A 19,782-nucleotide genomic window follows, 5' to 3' on the forward strand; every position below is an offset into this window, starting at 1 on the left:
AGGCACGATAGACGGAGCCCGTTGGGACACCACGAGGGTCGGGGAAACATCAAACGGGGAAAACCACCATCCCGAAGTGGGAAAACCAGCGGGTGGTCGCCGGCGGCGAGAAACCGGGCAGCGGGTGCCCGGCGGGCAATCGTCTGCCCGCTGCCGGCGACGCCCAAATGGGGCAGCGGGTAGGTGGCGGGTTCCCCTACCCCCCACTGACTCTTTTTCAATTCTTGGGTCCCGGGATCTCTCGTGGAACCCGAAACCATGTTTCGACACTTTTAACACAAACGACGATACCACGTAGTCAAATAACGGATCAAAACCAAGAATCATATTGAACATATCCCAGCATGACTTCTAAACATAATTGACACCCGAACATGCGAAATCCCACCCAAATATACATCAAGAACATCACAATATAAAATTCCCAATTTAACATAGGGCTCTAATCCCATTCAAATCATCAAGATCATAGTTCATCTTTAATATCAAGAAACATCAAGATTTATCAAGAACATCACACAATCATCAAGATCATCAAGATCACACATAAAGTCATCTCATCAATCATCAAGATCATATCATAATTATCATAGAAGATTTCATCAAGACACAAGCATATAGAAGGAACCAAAGAAGAAGATTATAGCAAGGAAAATAGGTTTTGTTGAGACATGGGTTACCTCTTAGCCTTATTCAGAATCCTTGGCTATAAAGGGTCTTTCTCTAAGATCTCCTCTGCTTGATTTCTCCTATGGGAATTCTTGGGAATTCTTGTGTGGTGAGAGCTATTGTGGTGTGGGTTCTATGTGCCTCCTATGCCCCTATTTATATATCTAAGAGTCTCAATTAGGGTCTAAATGGCATGGGTTTGCTAATTCTATTCCTTATAGGACTAAGGGGTTGGTTTTAGGGATGAGGGTTCATGGACTATGGTGGACTCTTCCTAATTAATTAATGGAATTTAATTCTTTTTTTGTAGGGTAAATAATTAAATAATTAATTGGTTTAGCGGCCGTAACACGGGGTGTTACAATCAGGGTCAAATGATTAACCCTCCGGCAACCACTTTCTCACCGGCGGAGGCCCTCGATCGATCACTAGTAGCCCTGGTAGATCCTCCCATCGACCAGGAGTCAGGTTACTTCGACGTTTTGGATTGCCGGTGGGTCACCGTTCGTCCTTGCGCGAGGTCGTTGGGTACGTCGGCGGTGATGCGCCGCCCTAGCAACCGGCTGGTGACGGATCCCCCCAAAGGTGGGTAAGTTGGGATCCATTACCAGTTGGTCCGATGCGGCTTCCGGGTACCTATCTATCCCTTCCTTTCTCTCCTGCTCCAGTATTACGGCATTGTGCCCGGTCAGCTAGATCCCAACTCCTACTGCCTTCTGACCGCCTTCCTCACGTATTTTCACCGTTTAGAGGTGGAGGCCACCCTTCCTTTGTTCCACCAGCTCTTCCGCCTGACAACGGTCGGCGCGGTCGCTCCGGGGCATGTCCAAATACGCTCCCGGGACAGCCGCAAGTTTATGGACAAGCTAGCCTCCTCCCATAAAGGTTAGAAAGAGGAATTTCTCTTCGTTCAGTCGACCACCTGCCAGCTTTCGACTTCCTAACTGCCTGCAGATGTCGGGGGCTTGCCCAGATGACTTGGTTGATCTGGTCTAACGGATCATCGGGGGCGAGCTTATCTTTTTTTGACGATGGTCGCCGTTGGCGACCATGATGAGGATCGGTCTCCTGCCGAACGGCGCTCCCTGGACATGTTTGCCTTCTTTACACGAAGATGTAACACCCCGTGTTACGCCCTTTAAACTCATATTTATTATTTAATTAATTCCATTAAAGAATAATTAAAAATGAATTTAAGTAAGCAGAGACCCTTAATTAATTAGTCCACCGTGGACCCTTACCTATATTATAGCCTTAGAGCCCGTTAGGATGAAGAAGTTGGGCCCAGTATTAATCAGATTCTAATTAGGAGTCCTAAATCTATTTAAAAGGAATTAGAAATCTTTAGAACCCCTTCCCTCTCAGATACTCAAAAATCCCCTCCCAGATATTAGACAAGGATTTCCCCATCACCAAGCTTAGGAAAGACTAATAGCAAGAGCACCTTGAGGAAAGACCCTAGAAGTCGTAAGAAGTTTAATTAAAGCTACTAGGTAACCCATATCCTACAAAACCTATTTTCCTTGCTATTGTTTATTGATTGGCTCCGTTGAACGGTTGAATGTGTGATTTTGTATTTGTGCCTTGTTAGACCTTGTCTTTAGGATTTGTGATATGGATTCCTATTATTCTTGATATTCTTGATGGCCTTGTGTGATTGTTGGCATGTTCTTGTATTTAATTGTGTTAGGATTTATGCGGTGAATCTTGTTATTCATAACGTTCTTGGCGTTCTTGGGTGGGTTTTCGCATGTTCGGGTGTTATTCAAGGTTTAGAACTAGTCATTAGAGCTTGGTATGGTTAAGTTCTTGAGGTTCTTGATGTTCTTGAACCGTTGTGTGTTAATTCTTGAGTCTTGGCATGATTAGTGCTTGTGTTTAGTATTCGATTATGTTGTTTCTTGGCTTGTTCTATGCGTTCAAGTCCCTGTTGTTGTTGGTATGTGTTTGGGCGTGTTTGCGACTTGATTTTGGGTGAATTGGATGAATTCCCGGGTTGGGGAAATTGGCCAAAAAGCGTGTTCCAGTGGGTAGTCGGTGGGGGACGAACCCCCACCTGACCACCCGCCAGGAGGGAAGAATGTTCCAGCGGGAGGACAAGCGGGTGGACAATGTGACAACCCAAAATTTAATTTTATAAATCCGGTTTTAAGAAATTCCAAAATAGTCATTTTTCACTCTATAAAAATTTTTGCGATGAAATCGGTGTTTGAATAAATTATTTTGAGCCACTTTTAAATAAATTCAACACCAAGCCATGATTTAAATCTAAAATCCTAGATTGTTGGGTACATTGCGTACCAAGTTTTGAACTGAAAAACAATTCTGAGTGAAACCGGGAGAAATTTGAGAAACCTAAAACAAGTGTTTATCTTAAAACAAGTGTTTATCTAGAAGTCATTTTTGGGAAATTCATTTTCAACCTCAAGATATTTTAAAAACTTGATTCTAGCCTTGGTTCATGAAGCATGGTGGACCACAAGCCATCCAAAACTTTGTCTAATACAAACTTTCAAGCCAAGCTTTTACATTTTTACCCTCCACCAATCATGAGAGATCATCCTAGGGTTTAGTGCCCCTATAAAATGGAAAGATATTGGATTTTGGCCTCTTGATTCCACCCTTGTCTTCCCCACCAAGTTTTCTACAAAACACAAAGAAGTTTACAGTAAGTTTTTCAAGCCAATCTCATCCATCCATTTCATTCTCTAGTTTCCATCTCTGAGGTTCTAGTCGTAAGGGTGTTGTACGGTTTGTTTGAAATGTTTAGGAGGTGAAGGAGGGTGTAGCTAGCTTGGGAAGAAGGTGGAATCCCAGCTCAAAGTAGGAATCTACAAAGGTATAACCCATGGACTCCCAAAGCTTATTCTTACTCTACGAAGTCTATTTTTGTGGTAGAAATGAGTAGAAATGCTAGATTATTGACGTGTTTGAGCTATTATGTGATCTATTGTTGGTCTATGATGTGTCATTGAGGATTTGGAAGAGTTAGAATGCCTAAAATAATTTTTGCAGGTGAAAGGAACCATCTGGTGCACAAGGCAGTGTGCACCAGGTAGAATCACGGGCCTAGCCAACGGCCCTAGGAGCGAGCCGTTGGCCAGCCCCGTGAGAAGGCGGTCCCAGGGCTCGACCCATGGTGTGAGCCGTTGCCTTGAGCCATGAAACGGCAGAGCCAGGAGGCGGGGCATCCCAAGTTCTGCCAGAGTTCTACCAAGCAGAAGCTGTGCAGTGACCGGGCCCATGTGGCTCAGCTACATGTCGTTTCAGACCGGGACTCGCGGGACCTTGAGGCTCGGACACTCGGGGCCGTCATGATGCACGAATAGATGTTGATTTCTTTGAATTTGGAGTAGAAATGAGCTTTTTGTGATAGAAATTGTGAAGATGAATGCTACAGATTTTGTCCAAGAACATTTATAGTAAATGAGAATGTTAAGTGTTGGCTCTTGGTTATTTGTTTGAGAAGCATGACAATTATATGATTGTTAGATGATGAAAGACGATCAATATTTGTTAAGTTTTACTAGAAAAGCATGCCTAAATGTCTATAATGACTTGTTGAGAATTTTGCCAAGAGTATCACATATGTAGAAATATACAGAGCATATTTTCCTTGAATGCTAAATTTGCAGTGTATGAGTATAACTTGAGTATTTTGAATTCAAGTGCATGTTAAATACTTGCTAAGAGTTTGCTAAGAAGATTTGTCAAATTATGATTTACAAGAATGTTTAAGAATTTGTTGAGTGTTCACAGTGAATTGAAATTGAAGCATGCTTTACAGTAAATTGCATATTTGAGCATAGCATGACTTAAAGTGCATAAGTGGCTTAGAGAAAGCCTAAGTACTCTTTCAAAAACTTATATCTATTTTGGAAAATCATTATCTAGTTTCATTGAATAGTTGCATGATATTTGATTTCCTTTTTATGAGAAAAGAGAAGTTATTGAGAAGTTGTTGCATTAGATTGCATAAGTAAAGTTGTTGCATAAGATTGCATTGCATGAGTTATATCTATATGTATCTAATGTGAGAAATCCTAGGTTTTGGAGGCCCGTTAGGACTATGTCCTTTCGGATGAAAAGAGATAAGATCGGATAGAACCAACAAAATAGTACAAAGAGAAAGTAAAGAAAGAAATGGACATTGCGATCCGATACGAAGTAACGAGGTCGATATTCCCAAGTTACTAGGTTGGAAACTGCCTGCCAGGCTTGGAATCCTGGTCAGGGGGTGTGCACACTGATAGTTCGATACCTGATTCCACAAAGTTTGAGAAAAGAACCAAGAGAGTGGTTTTGTGGGCGAGATGAGTATTAGGCCGGCAGATGCCGAGCCCAGATACGTTCATTCACACTATGGTGAAGTCCTACCTCGCCCACGAGTATAAAGAAAGCGAGTCATTACGACTCTAAAGAAAGTGAGTCATTGCGACTCTAAAGAAAGCGAGTCATTGAGACTCTAGAAAAGAAGAGAAAAGCGAGTCATTGTGACTCTAAGAAACCTCCACAGAAAAATATTCTTTTTACAAATGAGTGTATATGTATATCTATCTATACTTATACTAAAGCGTTATGTTCATTTTATTGCATGACCAAGATGATTGCACGAGATTGCATATTGAGTATATGATAGCATGAGATTGCTTATAGATTGTATGATTGCACGAGATTGCATATTGAGCATGAGATTACTTATAGAATGTATAATTGCACGAGATTGCATATTGAGCATGAGATTGCTTATAGATTATATGATTGCACGAGATTGCATATTGAGCGTGAGATTGCTTATGGATTATATGATTGCATCAGATTTCATATTGAGTATATGATAGCATGAGATTGCTTATAGATTATATGATTGCACGAGATTGAATATTGAGTACGTGATAGCATGAGATTGCATGATTGAGATATATGATGTTATGAGTTACAGTTGGTATTAGAGCTTAAGTTCGACCCTAGGACAATGCCTTTAGGATAAGACTTTAAGACAGTAAGCTTGAATCTCTATGCGTTTAAATACTTAGGATGAGATGATTTTAGGACGCGCGGTGAGCTTGTGAGTTTATTTATCGCTTTCTGTTAAAACTTTCCTATATGTGCTCTCTGCTTAGACTTTATTCTTATAATTAAACACCATGTATGGGTGCCTGCCCCTAACCCACATCTATAACCGATGTTAAACCCTATAGAATCTAAGATGGCACCACCAAGAAACCATGCAAGGACCCCTAGGACGCCAACTAACGAACAGTTGGCTCAGAACTTGCATCAGTTAACTCAGATTGCCCATGCACTGAGTGACAACCTCCCTCACCACAACAACCACGATGTGGTATGCCAAGTATCGGACCATCGTTCCCCTATCTTCGCCAGGGAGTTTGAAGTTCAAGTTAGGAGTAGAATTCCTTCCCGGTAAATCTTCTATCTTTCATCTTACCCTCTGTTCTTGCCACACCCATGCGAACCGCTAACCTATTCCAAACCCTTACCAATCTTTTCACCTTAATCTGAGGCCTTGATTATTTTGGTTAATCATATGTCTTGCGAGGGCTAGTGAAACGTAAATGTGCTAAGGTTCACTAAATTGAACACTATTAAGCATGCGCTATGATTAGAATCAAGTCGAGCAACCTGGTTTTCTCTTAGTTTATGTTACCTAGAGTTAAGAACATGCAAGTCGGCCAGTCCGGTACTCGACTTTAGTTAGCCTCATTGTGTCCAAGCTTTGAGGACGAAGCTTCTTGTTAGGGGGGAAGAGTGTAACACCCCGTGTTTTACCCTTGTTAGGGGGGAAGAGTGTAACACCCCGTGGACCCTTGTCTATATTAAAGTCTTAAGCCTGTTAGAAATAAAGAAGGAGGGTCCATTATTAATCAGATTCTAATTGGGAATCCTGAACCTATATAAAGGGAATTAGAAAGCCTTTAGAACGCTCTTTCTCCCATCCCTCTCTACCACTCGAAAATCCTCTCCCAAAACCTAGACAAAGAATTCTCCGTCACCAAACGTTGGAAGAACCGATAGGAAGAGGACCTTGAGGAAAGACCTTAGGAATCGTGAGAAGTTAGACTAAGCTAAAAAGGTAACCCATGTCTTACAAAACCTATTTTCCTTGCTATCTTTTATTTATTGGCTCCTTTGAATGATTGTATGTGTGATCTTGTAATTATGCTTTGATAGAGCTTGTCTTAGGGTTCATATTGTGGTTTCTTGATAATCTTGATCTTCTTGATATTCGTAAGTGTTTATATGCATGTTCTTATGTTTAAATACGTTTAGAACTCGTCTTTAGGGTTTTACATGATGGTTTCTTGATGTTCTTGGGGTTCTTGATGCTCTTGAACAATTATACGTTTATCCTTGAGTCTAGGCATATTTAGAGTTTGCGTTTAGGGTTCAATTGTGTTGGTTCTTGGCTTATTGTATGTGTTCAAGTCCCTATTGTTGTTGATATGTGTTTGGCCTTGATTTTGGGTAAAATTGAGGAATTCCTGGGATGGGAAAAAATGCCAAGAAACATGTGTTCCAGCGGGTAGTCGGTGGGGGGACGATCCCCCCCCCCCCCGGGCCACCCGCCGGGACAAGGCCACCGTTCCAGCAGGTGGCCGGCGGGTGGACGACCACCCGCCGGAATACCTGCTGGAACAGGGCAGCCCGCCGGCGGGCAGTCCGGCAGGAGGTTGTCCTCCTGCCATACCGCCCGCTGGTACAGGCGGTAGGGCGTTTTGTTGGTCCCTGTTGGTTGTTTCCCCATGCCCCGTTGTACCCCGTTTGGTGTTTGTGAGTCTAGTACGATGCCTTAAGTGCCATAATGTGAATTTGTGAGTTGTGTCTATGCATGTGGTCCAAACTCGTATTGTGTCGTGTCGTAGTATGGTCTTTAGCGTCCTTTATGAGTCTTGTGGTCGCCTTGACGTCACTTGTTGTTGAGAGTCAATATGCATGATGTGCCCTTCCCCTGATTATCCCCTTGTGGAGTCGTTGTCGAGTCTTGTATGTTGTGTCAATGTCCATGTGTGATGAAAAGATATGAGATTGGTGGAAAATATATGTTAGCGGTTGCACTGCGTGTGCTCGTGTGTGTGATGGTGTTGCGGTACCTGTGTGTGATTTAATGACACCGTGGGTGCTGAGAGATCGGTGGTCTTGTTGGAGGTTATGTAGGCAGGGAGCATGCAGTGCTCCGGAGGGATAATGATGATGGTGTGTAGGGTGGCCTGGAGGTACAGGTTGGAACTGATATAAGGTTGGAGAGGCGTAAAGGTTGGAACTTGGTATAAGGTTGGAACATGGACATGTTTGTTGTTGTTGTGTGTTATTGTTGAGTCTTATTGTCGTCTTGTCTTGTGGTCATAGTTTGCATGCTCGTGTCTTTATGTGCCTTGCTGTGTCAAGTCTACTGATGTGCCTTGAGTCTTATTCCTGATTTTAAAGTTAGAGTCGTTTAGGACTATTTCTATGTATTCCCAAGTCTCAAAATGATTTCTTATATCTATATGTATTGTACTCAACGCGTGGGAGTGGGTTGCTTAGCATTATTCGCTAACGGTTGTAATATCGCATGTTTTTCAGGTATTGGTTAGTTGGCTCGTGAGCGCGGTAGTCGGGGCTGCAGTTCCTAGTTAGATAGTAGTTAGCTTTAGTTAGACGGCCTGTGAGCCATGCTTGTATTGGGATAATGATTATGATTTATGCTTTGTCTAGCTAAGTTTTAGCCTGTGAATCTAGGTTCTCAAACCTTGTTGTGGCATAGCTCCCCAACACTTATGTTTAGGTTCCGTCTATTTGGGATATTAATGATAGACTTGTTCTTATTTTGTATGCTTTAATGGGTTTAAATTATGTCAAAAATCGGGGGTGTTACAACTATGCACATTCAAAATTTTTGTCTTCCGATCCAACAACTCTTCATTACTATATTTCCAAAAAATGAAAGCAATAATATGCTTCATTGATTTTTCATAGCTTTAGACAAAAACACCAAAATAAACAGCTATATGTGAAGATATATTCTCTAAATTTAATTTCTATCAACAACGTAGCCTACAAAGTTTCTAACAAAAGAATTTGTTTAACACAAAAATCCCTCTAGTATAAGAAATAATCTCTAAAGAATTACTCCTATCAAATAGCAATGGTGGTATAGTTGGTTTTTTTTTTGAAAGTGGTGGTATAGTTGGTTAGTTGCACTTAGAATTGATTTTTCATTTAATGATTAAATTGGTTCTTTATAAATTTACTATATTGAATTGTATAACAAAATAATCTATAAGAAATTGCTTAAAGCATTATAATCTTAAGAAATGAGTGAAATGGCATCATCCATTTAAAAAAAAATTAAAATTAAAAATAATCAGAACAATAAAACAGTTGAGACATTAGATGAAATTCAGGTGCTGAAATATAATGGCAAGGCATCATCCATCAAATCTCTAATCATCCCAAAACCAGAAACCAAAATATATACTATAACAGAGTAGTCACCTGGACATATCCTTCAAAAGTTGTCTTCAAACAATTTCTCCTCATCACATTCTACCTCTGAGATGTTTATTCTTTCAGGCTGGAAACAGTAAATTAAGTTAAAATAATAGTGAACAGACATCAGTTAGATAGGTAGGAAATATATAGAGAAAAATGAGATCAAGTGAGAGAAAATAGAAGACTATTCTTTGCAGATAAACAAGTAGAATGAGTTGTGAAATGGTCAGAGATATATTAGAGGGATAGAAAAATACCTAATATTATCAGGAGCGAACAAGGATGGAATTTCCATAGTTGTTGAGTTTCTCATCTTGAATCCACTTTGCAGAAGTCAGAAGTGAATCTGGACAGTAGTTTAACTGAATCAATGCTAGTGTGGTGCTATCCACAAAACCACTAGGAATCTCTTGCAAATACGCACATTCATGTAACTCTAAACATTCGAGCACAGAAAAATGGTCACCCTCGGCATTCCAATATTCAAGATCTGTGCTTTGAATTACCAACCAACTCAATCGACGGAACCCTCCATTATATGGCTCCCATTTTGGGCCTTGGCAAGCATCTATCAATTTTAGAACCTCTAGATTCGGCGACATACCAATAAGCCTCATATTACTCCATGCCAAATTAGTACAGATGAATTTGAGCTTCTTAAGATTTGGTAGAAAATTAGTTGCCCATGGGATGTCACTATATGGAATATGGTTGAGATTAAACGACTCTCTAATGCTTAGCTCCTCAAGTTGCCTCAAGTGCACAAAATTATAAAAACAACCTAGACTTTCAGCATCTCCACCTTCCATCCCCATTTTTTTTTTTAAATTTGGAATCCTTGTAAATAGATCTGGTGTAAATCCCTAATGCTTAGCTCCTCAAGCTGCCTCAAGTGCACAAAATTATAAACACACATAAGGGTAGGTTGTGGTATTTAATACATTTAGCTATTATTGATGCCAAGAATTGCTAATACTATGGGGGATCAGGGCTGTGGAAATGATTATTCTCATTACAGAGGAATAATGAATTCCATGGAATTGTATTATGAGGTTATAAAAGCTAATCAAAAGTAAGAATAGACATATTTATATGGGTGCATATATACAACTGCACTTGACTACACAAATAAATAACATATGAGACTTGAGAGGAATTGAAGAAAAACTACTCAAGAAAACTATGCAATGTTTTGTACAGAGACTCCAAAACTTGTCTGTACTGTGGCTAAGAAGGAAAAAAAAACAGTGAAAGGTTAAGTTAGATTAACTGTACAACTTCACTTGGCTACCAAAAAAAAAGACTTCAGCTTTGATCCTGCAGACTGCAATGCTTTGGCAGCATCCAAAATATATAATAGTATGATGTGGGTGATTTATTAGAGGGCCGGGATAGAAAGAGACCCAAATATTTTGGAACAAACAAGGAGGATATGTCTTTTTGACATAGCAGTACGTGTCATATCACAGGATATATATGTCTATCACACAATTAAGCTAAGCAAGGTAAGATTATCACAATATCACACACTGCATAACCAAACCAGGTAGCTGGCTGCCTGGCTCTGCTCTTGATTTGGAGAATCAAAGGAAAATAAATACAGAGATCAGATGTTTTCAAATATCATATCTTGATAGGTATTTTTTACATTTGTAAGGGCATTTCCGTCCCTTCTCCCCTTACCTCCCCGGCCTTTTTGTGGGCCCAACTCCGATCCTCCACGTCACCATGTAATCCCCTCGTTTAGAGCATCCTTATTAGCAAATCTCTTACACAGTTTACTCATCCGCCAATGCTATGGAAGCATCCAACAGATCTCTGACTGAGAAGCCCGCAAAGTCCGTATCAGCTTCCATCCTAATACCATATTTTGTACGTCTGGAAACAATAAATTCCGTAAAAAGAAAAGGTGAACACAGTTAGATAGATAAGGAAATATGAGATACAAGTGAGAGAAAACAGATTAGATAGATGATGAAAAATTCAAGTAGTATGAAGTGCATGTTAAAGAGTGAGAGTCGAGATATATCATAGGGATAGAAAGAGACCCAATATTTTCGGAACGAACAAGGAGGGCATCATTTCCATAGTTGTTGTTTTGCTCTTCTTGAATCCACTTTGCAGAAGCCAGAACGGAATTCCTACAGTAGCTTAACTTAATCAATGTTAGTGTGATGATATCGGCGAAACCATGAGGGATTTCTTCCAACCAATAGTCCTCATGTAACTCTAAACATTTGAGCACAGGAAAATGGTCACCCACAGCATTCCAAAATCGGAGACGTCTGCACTTAATTACCAACCTCTTCAATCGACGGAAGCCTCCATCATTTGTCTCCCACATTATACCTCTGCAAGAATCAATCAGTTTTAGAACCTCCAGATTTGGTAACATACTTATAGGGCTCAGCTCACTCCACTCCAGATTAGACTTCAAGAAGCTGAGCTTCTTAAGATTTGGTAAACTAGTTGCCCATAGGAATCGGCTCAATGGAATATCTTCGAGATAACCCCAACTTCTGATGCTTAGTGTCTCAAGTTGCCCCAAGTGCACAACATTATAAAACCAATCATTATTATCATTGTATCGACCATCAACCCCCAATTTTTTTAAATTCGGAAGCATTGTAAACAGATCCTTTGTACATAACTTAGAATCCAACCAAGATATATTCTCTAAGTTTCTATGAACAACCAATGGGGATTCTAATGAAAAATTTCCTCCAATGCAAAAATTCCTTAATAGTGGCATTCTCCAAATTTTATATGCCTCAGAGGAATTCAATGTAACACCATCCCCACTAACAATAAGACTTTGCATATTCCAATGCTCAAAGAGCTTTACATGAAACGTTTCATCTGTAGACAAAGCTAAGTATCTCAAATGAACAAGATTTTCAAGCACATTTAGTGCCATATCTTTATGTGAAAATCTACCACTTATATCTACTACTCTTAGTAGTTTCAAGTGTGAAATTAGATAGTTCACATCTTCCTTATTCCAAAAATAGTAAAGACGAGTTACATAAAGGGAATGAGATTTGTGAAAGCACTCATCTAGAAACCTGAGGTCATAATAGAAATATCTTGATGTATCACTTAACCAATGACAATGTTTTTTAACTCCATTGACATTCAAGAGATTTTCAAGTCTAGCTTCTCTCAAGCACAAATCTCGCAACAAATCATGGATCCTTATTCTCTTCATTTTCCCATTGTAACTTTTTTTGCTAACTATAACAAGACTTCTATCGACAAGATCTTGCAAGCATTCCATGGCCACTTTCTCCAAATTCACATGCTTCACAGCCCTCAAAAATCCCTCTGCTGCCCACAACCTAATCAACTTCTTCACAGGGATCTCATAGTCTTCTTGGAAAACTCCAAAATATAGAAAACAGGCTTTTAAGTGGTGCGGTAATTGATTGTAACTCAAATAAAGTATTCTGGAACATACGTCACTAGAACCACCCATTACACTTTTTGCAACATTCTTCCACTTTTCCTCATCCTCTTCTGTCTTGGAGAGAAGACTAGCTACTATAGTAATAGCTAGAGGTAATCCTTTACATTTCTTCACTACATCTCTACCAATTTGCTCAAACACTAGAAGGAATTCAGGTTTACCAAAGACTTTGCAATAGAGATTCCAACTTTCATCGTCATCTAAGAAAGGCATGTTAAGAGGAGAGTTACCTGAGCTAGCATATTCTCCCACCTCTTTGAGCCGAGAAGTCAATAGTATACGACTTCCATTATTATCATCTGGAAAGCATCTTTGCACACTATCCCAAGCAGTAGTGCTCCATATATCATCCATCACTATCAAATATCTTTGTTCCTTCAAGTGTTTACGCAAGCGTTCAGCTAATTCGTCTTGGTTTTGTTTATGGAGTTCATCTCTTGATGCTCCAGTAACACAACTAAGAAAACATAGGAGCATTTGTTCTACGTTATACGCTTGGGATACAGTAACCCATGCTGGCTTGTCAAAATGAGAAGTAACAGATGGATCTTCATAAACTCTGCGTGCCAAAGTGGTCTTGCCTATTCCTCCCATGCCAACAATTGAAACAACTTGTCTCCCCTTAGTTGTTTGTTGCGTGAGCAGCTGATCCAATATCTTCTCGAACAGCTTCTCGCATCCGACCATTCCACCGTCAAACTTTGAGGCTTTTTTGGAAATGTTACTCACAATAATTTTCTTGTGTACTAGATGATGCCGTGATGATCTTTTGACAAGCTGTAGTCCTCTTTGTAGGATCCGACCAAGGAGTGAAACATCAGTGAGTCTTTGGTTTTGTGATGAAGCTGCCTTTGCAAGCTGCTGGTATTCAGTTTGAATCCTAATCAACTCATTCCTGTGGTAATCAGTCTGTTTTTCTGCTTCGTTGAAGATTTCATGAAGCCTGAGCAGGCAAGCAGTTATATGAAGGCTATCCTTTGCTAGATAAATGCTACTCAACTCCATCTCAATCCTTTCTTCCAATTTGAACGATGCATCTCTCATCTGCGCCTCTAAATCTTTCATCACCCTCGCATAATCATAGGGGATCTCAGATTTCTCAAGACTTTGTTGCAGCAAGCCCAGATTTTGATGGAGAGAAACTACCTTTTGTTTGACTTGAGCCACCTCCCTGAGCCGAGAAGTCAAAAGTATAGTATCCCAAGCAAGCTGCTGCTTTCTATGAAGCCTGGGGAGGCAAGCCTTTATACGAAGAAGACGCTGCTTCGTCCATCTCATCTCAGCCTCAAGAATTATTTGTTGCAGCAAGCCAAGATTTTGATTGGCATCGTCTCTGATCTGTGCCGCTAAATCATCAAGAGGAAAGGGTGGTTGTGATTGGAAGAAATTTAGAGAAAGTGTTTCCATAAGCGAAGTTACAGCAGCGTAAGCCATTTAATTTGCGTCTGTCTGTGGATCAGAGTAGATAGAACTAGGAAAAATTACAAAGAAATCAAAGTATTTTTTTTTGGGGTGAATAAGGCTGGGAAAACTAGTTTGCACACTCTACAAGAGATGGCTCCAAACGCATCTGATTTCCAAGCTGGCGGGCGTCCAAACTGGCGGGCGGCGACTCCAATGTAAACAGGAATTCGTTGGTCGACGCAACAGTCCAAACAAACAAATAACATTCAAACATTTTAGTTTTGACAATTTTATATTTTTATATCAAACATTTGTATCTTATGACAACTATATTAATCTCTATCTCTATATATCTACTATATCTACTATCTACTATACTAATAAGAGCCCAAAGAGAGTTAGGCCTATAATGGGTAAAAAAAATGGCGGTCAAATTTTTTAATCAAATGAATGACTCAGATTGATCAGATTTTAATTTTTCATTAAGATTTCCTAATTTATCCTTAATGAATATGATTATCCGTTAACTTTTCCGTTAAATGTTATCTTTTTCATTAATTTATGTTAGTTCACCGTTAACTTACTCATTGATTTCAATAAGAAAGGTCTTAGGTTCAAACCTCATCCCAATCAAAGTTGGTATAATTAGTACTCTATTTTACTCTTACTAAAGCCCAAGAGAGTTAGGCCTATAATGGGTAGAAAAAATGGCGGTCAAATTTTTTAATCAAATGAATGACTCAGATTGATCAGATTTTATTTTTTCATTAAGATTTCCTAATTTATCCTTAATGAATATGATTATCCGTTAACTTTTCCGTTAAATATTATCTTTTTCATTAATTTATATTAGTTCACCGTTAACTTAGTCATCGATTTCAATAAGAAAGGTCTTAGGTTCAAACCCCATCCCAATCAAAGTTGGTATAATTAGTACTCTATTTTACTCTTATTAAATTAAATAATAATTTATTAGCTACAACAAAAAATAATACATATGCATTTCTTTAATTTAAAATTATGTGTCTATAATGTCTTTATTCAAAAAAAATAATTCATTATCAATAAATTAAATAAGAAAAATAATTTCATTAGTTATATTGTATTTGTTTTGAGTTAATTACCAAAATGGTCCCATGACTATTGTGAAATTACTAATTTGGTCCTTGACTATTTTTTTTACCCAATAAAGTCCTCGACTTTGTAAATGTTAACCAATATGGTCCTCCGTTAGGTTTGGGGTCTAAAGTCTGTTAAAGTGGAGGATAATAAAGGAATTTCACCTGGTGAGCTAATCATAGATGACAAGCTTTTCATCGTCTCCCTAGTAGAAACCTCTGATCCCAACATTGGCTGGGCTGCCATTGGTGACGTAATCATAGATAACAAGCTTTTCATCGTCTCCCCAGTAGAAACCTCTAATCTGAACCAGATTGGGGTGCTGGAGCTTGACATTGGCTTTAACTTGATGCTCGAATTCCTTCATCTTCTTCACGCCGTTCTCTCCGATTCTCCTCACTGCAAAAGATGTGCCGTCTTCGAGAATAGCCTTGTAAACTATGCTGGCAGCGCTGGAACCCAGAATATATGCAAAGGCCTTTAACAGCGTCTCTAAATCGAGCTGGGTTTCTCTGTCGATCATCACCGTACCAGTGAACTCGGCTTCTTGTTCTTTTGACCAGTTCGTGGTCGGCGGCAGCGTCTTGGTTGGCCACCGGATGATCGTTTCTGTTATCGTCGGAGTCTGAGGCTGTGGCGTCGTCAGAAGTTTCGGTTTCTTCGCCGGCAACGATCCGTAACTTAAAAAAAGTTACAATTAAACCATCGAATAACTTAAAAAGATGCAATTCTACCAAGTAACAGGTTACTCTACTTTGTCACCGGTTACCTTGCTGAGGTGGCACTAATTTATATTATTTTATTATAATTTTTAAAAAAACAAAAAACAAAAAAGGCAGTCACGCAGTCTGCCTTCGATCGGAGAAGTTGGTCTCCGTTCAGTGACCGACGGTCTCTAGATCCAGGGAGACAAAGAAGCATCTTCGTCTCCATGGATCTGGAGATGAAAATCAGTGGAGACTGACCTTTGTCTCCATTGATCTTCTTCTCCATATCCATGGAGATGAAGATGTTTCTTCGTCTCCATAGATATATCAAAGTGTCCAGATCCATGGAGACGAAGAAGCATCTCCATCTCCATGGATTTGTGAGTCTCCATTGATCTCCATCTACATATCCATGGAGATGGAGATGCTTCTTCGTCTCCATGGATCTGGGGTCATTGGTCTCCGATCGGAGACCAGTCGAAGGCAGTGTCGTTGTTTTTTTTTTTTTTTTTTTTTTTTTAAGTATTTATAATAACAAAATTGTAACACCCTCGATTTTATGTATATTTTAAAACCGTTTAAGCTTAAGAAAGATATAACATCTAAACATTAATCATTAAATGAAGCAGAAGCTAATCTCATAAAACCGGGCAAGTGTTATGCCACACCTATACAACTATAGGTGCACAGGCTAAGTCTAACAAAATCATCAATAAACAAAGTCATAGTATTCAGGGCACACAGGCCACAAGTCTACTTAAGGAAGCCATAAAAGAGCTACGCTATCTAATCCATCTTCTAGCGCACTCGGGAGACTACTCATCCTGAAAACACAAGGGTAGCACCCGTCAGCGAATAATGTTGGTAACCCACCAATACACGTTAAGTATCATATCATATAGGTATAGGGAAAAGCAGTTGAGACAGTGGAATACTATATATATATCCTTTTAAAGCAAGAGATAGAGACGTAGTAAGATCCATCACACTCAATCAAAGATCAACGACAATGTTACTCAATAAGTCAAAAGACACCATACGATAACCGACCAAGAGATAACACCAAGCATGCTCATAAGTAATGAAAGACAAGACCATGTTCAACACAAATCATACTTTCCAAACAAGATAATTCAAAGATCACATATCAAATGACTAGTTCCAACCTTATGCCTTGTTCCAACCTTTTGGCTACCCCCGACCTTATTTTAGTTTCAACCTTTACCTCCGAGTGTCACCCTGTACACCAAGTCCAACCTTATTCTGCCTAGGACCGTCGTCCCGCACCAATCATACCACCAATCATTATACCGCCGAATTCTCAACACAAGAGGGTGCCGTTAAATATCGTAGTAACCATACCACCGATCTCATAAGCAAAGCTCAGTAACAATACCACCAATCTCATAATAACACATTGTCATCATCAAGAGGATTGAGGCTCATCAGTAGCCCAGTCAAGCATCAACAAACATAAACAATATATGCACAAGATCATGTCAAGGAATTAATCGATCGAATTCAAGGAAAAACATGATTCAACCATCAAATAACGATACAAAAACGATAGACCATAACCCAAGGTTAACATGATTCGCCACACAAGTTGCCAATCCTCATAAGGGAACGAAGGAACAACGCATACTAGCATCAACAACATCATAACTAGCATGTACATCAAAAGGATAAACATAACGGTTCAATTGAACATCAACGACTGTTAGGAATAAAGTGTAATAGTTTTGAAGAGCCAAATTTGTATTTTTAGAACCCCCTATTTTATTTTGAGTCTAAGTTGTCTATTAGTCTAAGTCCCAAGTCAAGCCATAAAAGTCTTCGAATTCTTAGCAAAATATACTTATCCAGAATGTTACTATTTGAGATTCATTTACCTTGGAAAACATCAAAGGTTGAAGTGGTGAAGTGGATAAGGGATAAGGTGACTAAAGTTAGAGGTCACGAGTTCGAGACTTAATCTCTACATTTTTTATGAAGAGATAAAGAAGGGGACGACGAAGGAGCTTATGGGGACGACCAAGGGGCAGACTCGGATTAATTTACGAATTAATCCAAAATGCTACTAAAGCCATTCTTGGAATAAAGATTAAATGCAGAATTATTAACTAATGAGTTAATATGGTGTAATGGCAAAAGCATAAGAGATATATGTTGTTAGGCTTGTGTTTGAATCTCATTGGAATCATATTTTTTTTTAAAGATGACACTTGTTGGATGCATGCTACAATGTGGACACATTAAGTTGACTACAAGTTTGGAAGCTTGTAGGATGATAAGGAAGATGCACGTAAATTCTTCTACACATCTTCTTTCTCATTTAAATCTCTTGCTATGAATCTCATATCACTTCAGAAGAAGAAATGGACGAAGATATAATTTTTACTCAAGCAAGAATCAACAGAAAATCTTTTGGAAGATTTCATCATTTTGAATCCGTCAAGATAAGGTAATTATTTTTCGGAGAAGATTCAGCTGATGAGCCGATATGTATGACTTTTGAAGATTTGTCAGGTGAGGATTTTCAAACTCACTATATGAAGCCCATCTCTTGCATTAAATCACCGCAATGCAAGTTGGCAATAATGTGTAGCTGATCAAGATGAACGATCAAGATCAACTAATGCTACAACGGTAATATAGCTTCTTCAGCTATATATACCAAGAAGACTTGAAGATACAAGCAAGGGTGAAAAGTAAAAAGAGCAAAGAGTGCAATACACGAAAAAGAGAAGGCAAGGCAATACAAAGAAGCAAAAATTCGAAAATATCTAATTTGAGCTTACACGAGAGATTCTTCAAGTCATTAGAAGAGAAATTTTGTTTTCTCTAAATTTTACCTCTACTGTGTGTAGAAAGAGGGTTGAGTGTAGCTTTGTGCAAGACACTACCCTATTGAGTGTAGCTTTGTGCGAGACACTCGTGAGTGTAGCTTTGTGCGAAACACTCGTGGTTGCTGAGTGTAGCTTTGTGCGAGACGCTCGGTGGTGCTAAGTGTAGCTGGGTGCAAGACACTTAGTTGGTGTAGGAGTATAGCTTTGTGCGAGATACTCGGGAGTATAGCTTTGTGCGACATACTCGGGATTGAGTGTAGCTGTGTGCAAAACACTCGGGAAGTGCCTGTGTGCACTTGATTCACTATTTGTATCTGGGTGAACGAGATAGTGAATTTCCTCCTTGGAGTGAAAGGAGAAGAGTGGACTAGGAGGATTACACCACCTCTGAACCACTATAAAATGCCTCTCTCATTTACTTACTGCCTTTATTTATTATTGCATGCATACTAACCCATTTACTATTCTTCTTATTCATTTATCTTATTGATTGGGTTATGTGACTTTACAAGTGCATGCAGACACAATTCCATTTGGATTCATTCATTGATTCACACGTGATATCACACACATATTGAGTGAACCATCTCTTTAAATATTTTGTTGTCTTGCATGTTGAATATTTGACTGACCCATTTTATATACTGTGCGAATTTATTCATCTGGGTCTAGTAGCTTTCACGTTTGCATGTGGGCATAATTTTGCATACTTATTATCTGAGCCATACCAAGCATATCCATCTTATTGCATGTGATATATCTCATTGATTTTACGTAACACTTGGTTGTTTAAATTATTCTGCTGCGCATCTAAGTTTCATATCTTGTTATTTAGAGTTGAAATTACCAAAGTGTTATTAATTGTGAAAAAGTTTAAAAAGTCTATTCACCCCCCCTCTAGACTTTTTACCACCCTATCGGGACCAACAATTGGTATCAGAGCAGGCTGTCTATTTGGGTCAAATTGTCTCTAACTGATACCAACAATTGGTATCAGAGCGGGTTGTCTATTTGGGTCAAACTGTTTCTGACTGATACAATTAGTATCAAAGCAGTTGTCTATTTGAGTCAATTT

The 19,782-nt window shown here is 39.2% G+C and overlaps 1 protein-coding gene across 4 annotated transcripts in view; it reads right to left on the bottom strand.

The window, feature by feature from the left end:
* Window positions 1–14,251, bottom strand: part of LOC109150921 (putative late blight resistance protein homolog R1B-14) — a 67,998-nt gene extending 53,747 nt beyond the window's left edge. The window contains exons 1-3 of one of the 4 annotated variants that reach the window (XM_019298931.1): window positions 13,432–14,239; window positions 11,211–13,356; window positions 9,037–9,244 (exon numbers count right to left, since the gene is read on the bottom strand). In XM_019298931.1, the coding sequence (XP_019154476.1) occupies window positions 9,232–9,244; window positions 11,211–13,356; window positions 13,432–14,062 (2,790 nt within the window). In that variant the 5' untranslated portion in view covers window positions 14,063–14,239 and the 3' untranslated portion in view covers window positions 9,037–9,231. Of the gene's footprint in view, window positions 1–9,036; window positions 9,245–9,419; window positions 10,015–10,692; window positions 11,041–11,210; window positions 13,357–13,431 lie in introns of those variants that run through there. The other 3 variants (XM_019298928.1, XM_019298929.1, XR_002049248.1) reach the window with 3 other exon arrangements.
* Window positions 14,252–19,782: the final 5,531 nt, after the last annotated feature.

The sequence above is a fragment of the Ipomoea nil genome, unplaced genomic scaffold, assembly GCF_001879475.1.
Source record: "Ipomoea nil cultivar Tokyo-kokei standard unplaced genomic scaffold, Asagao_1.1 scaffold2280, whole genome shotgun sequence".
NCBI classification, from domain to species: domain Eukaryota; kingdom Viridiplantae; phylum Streptophyta; class Magnoliopsida; order Solanales; family Convolvulaceae; genus Ipomoea; species Ipomoea nil.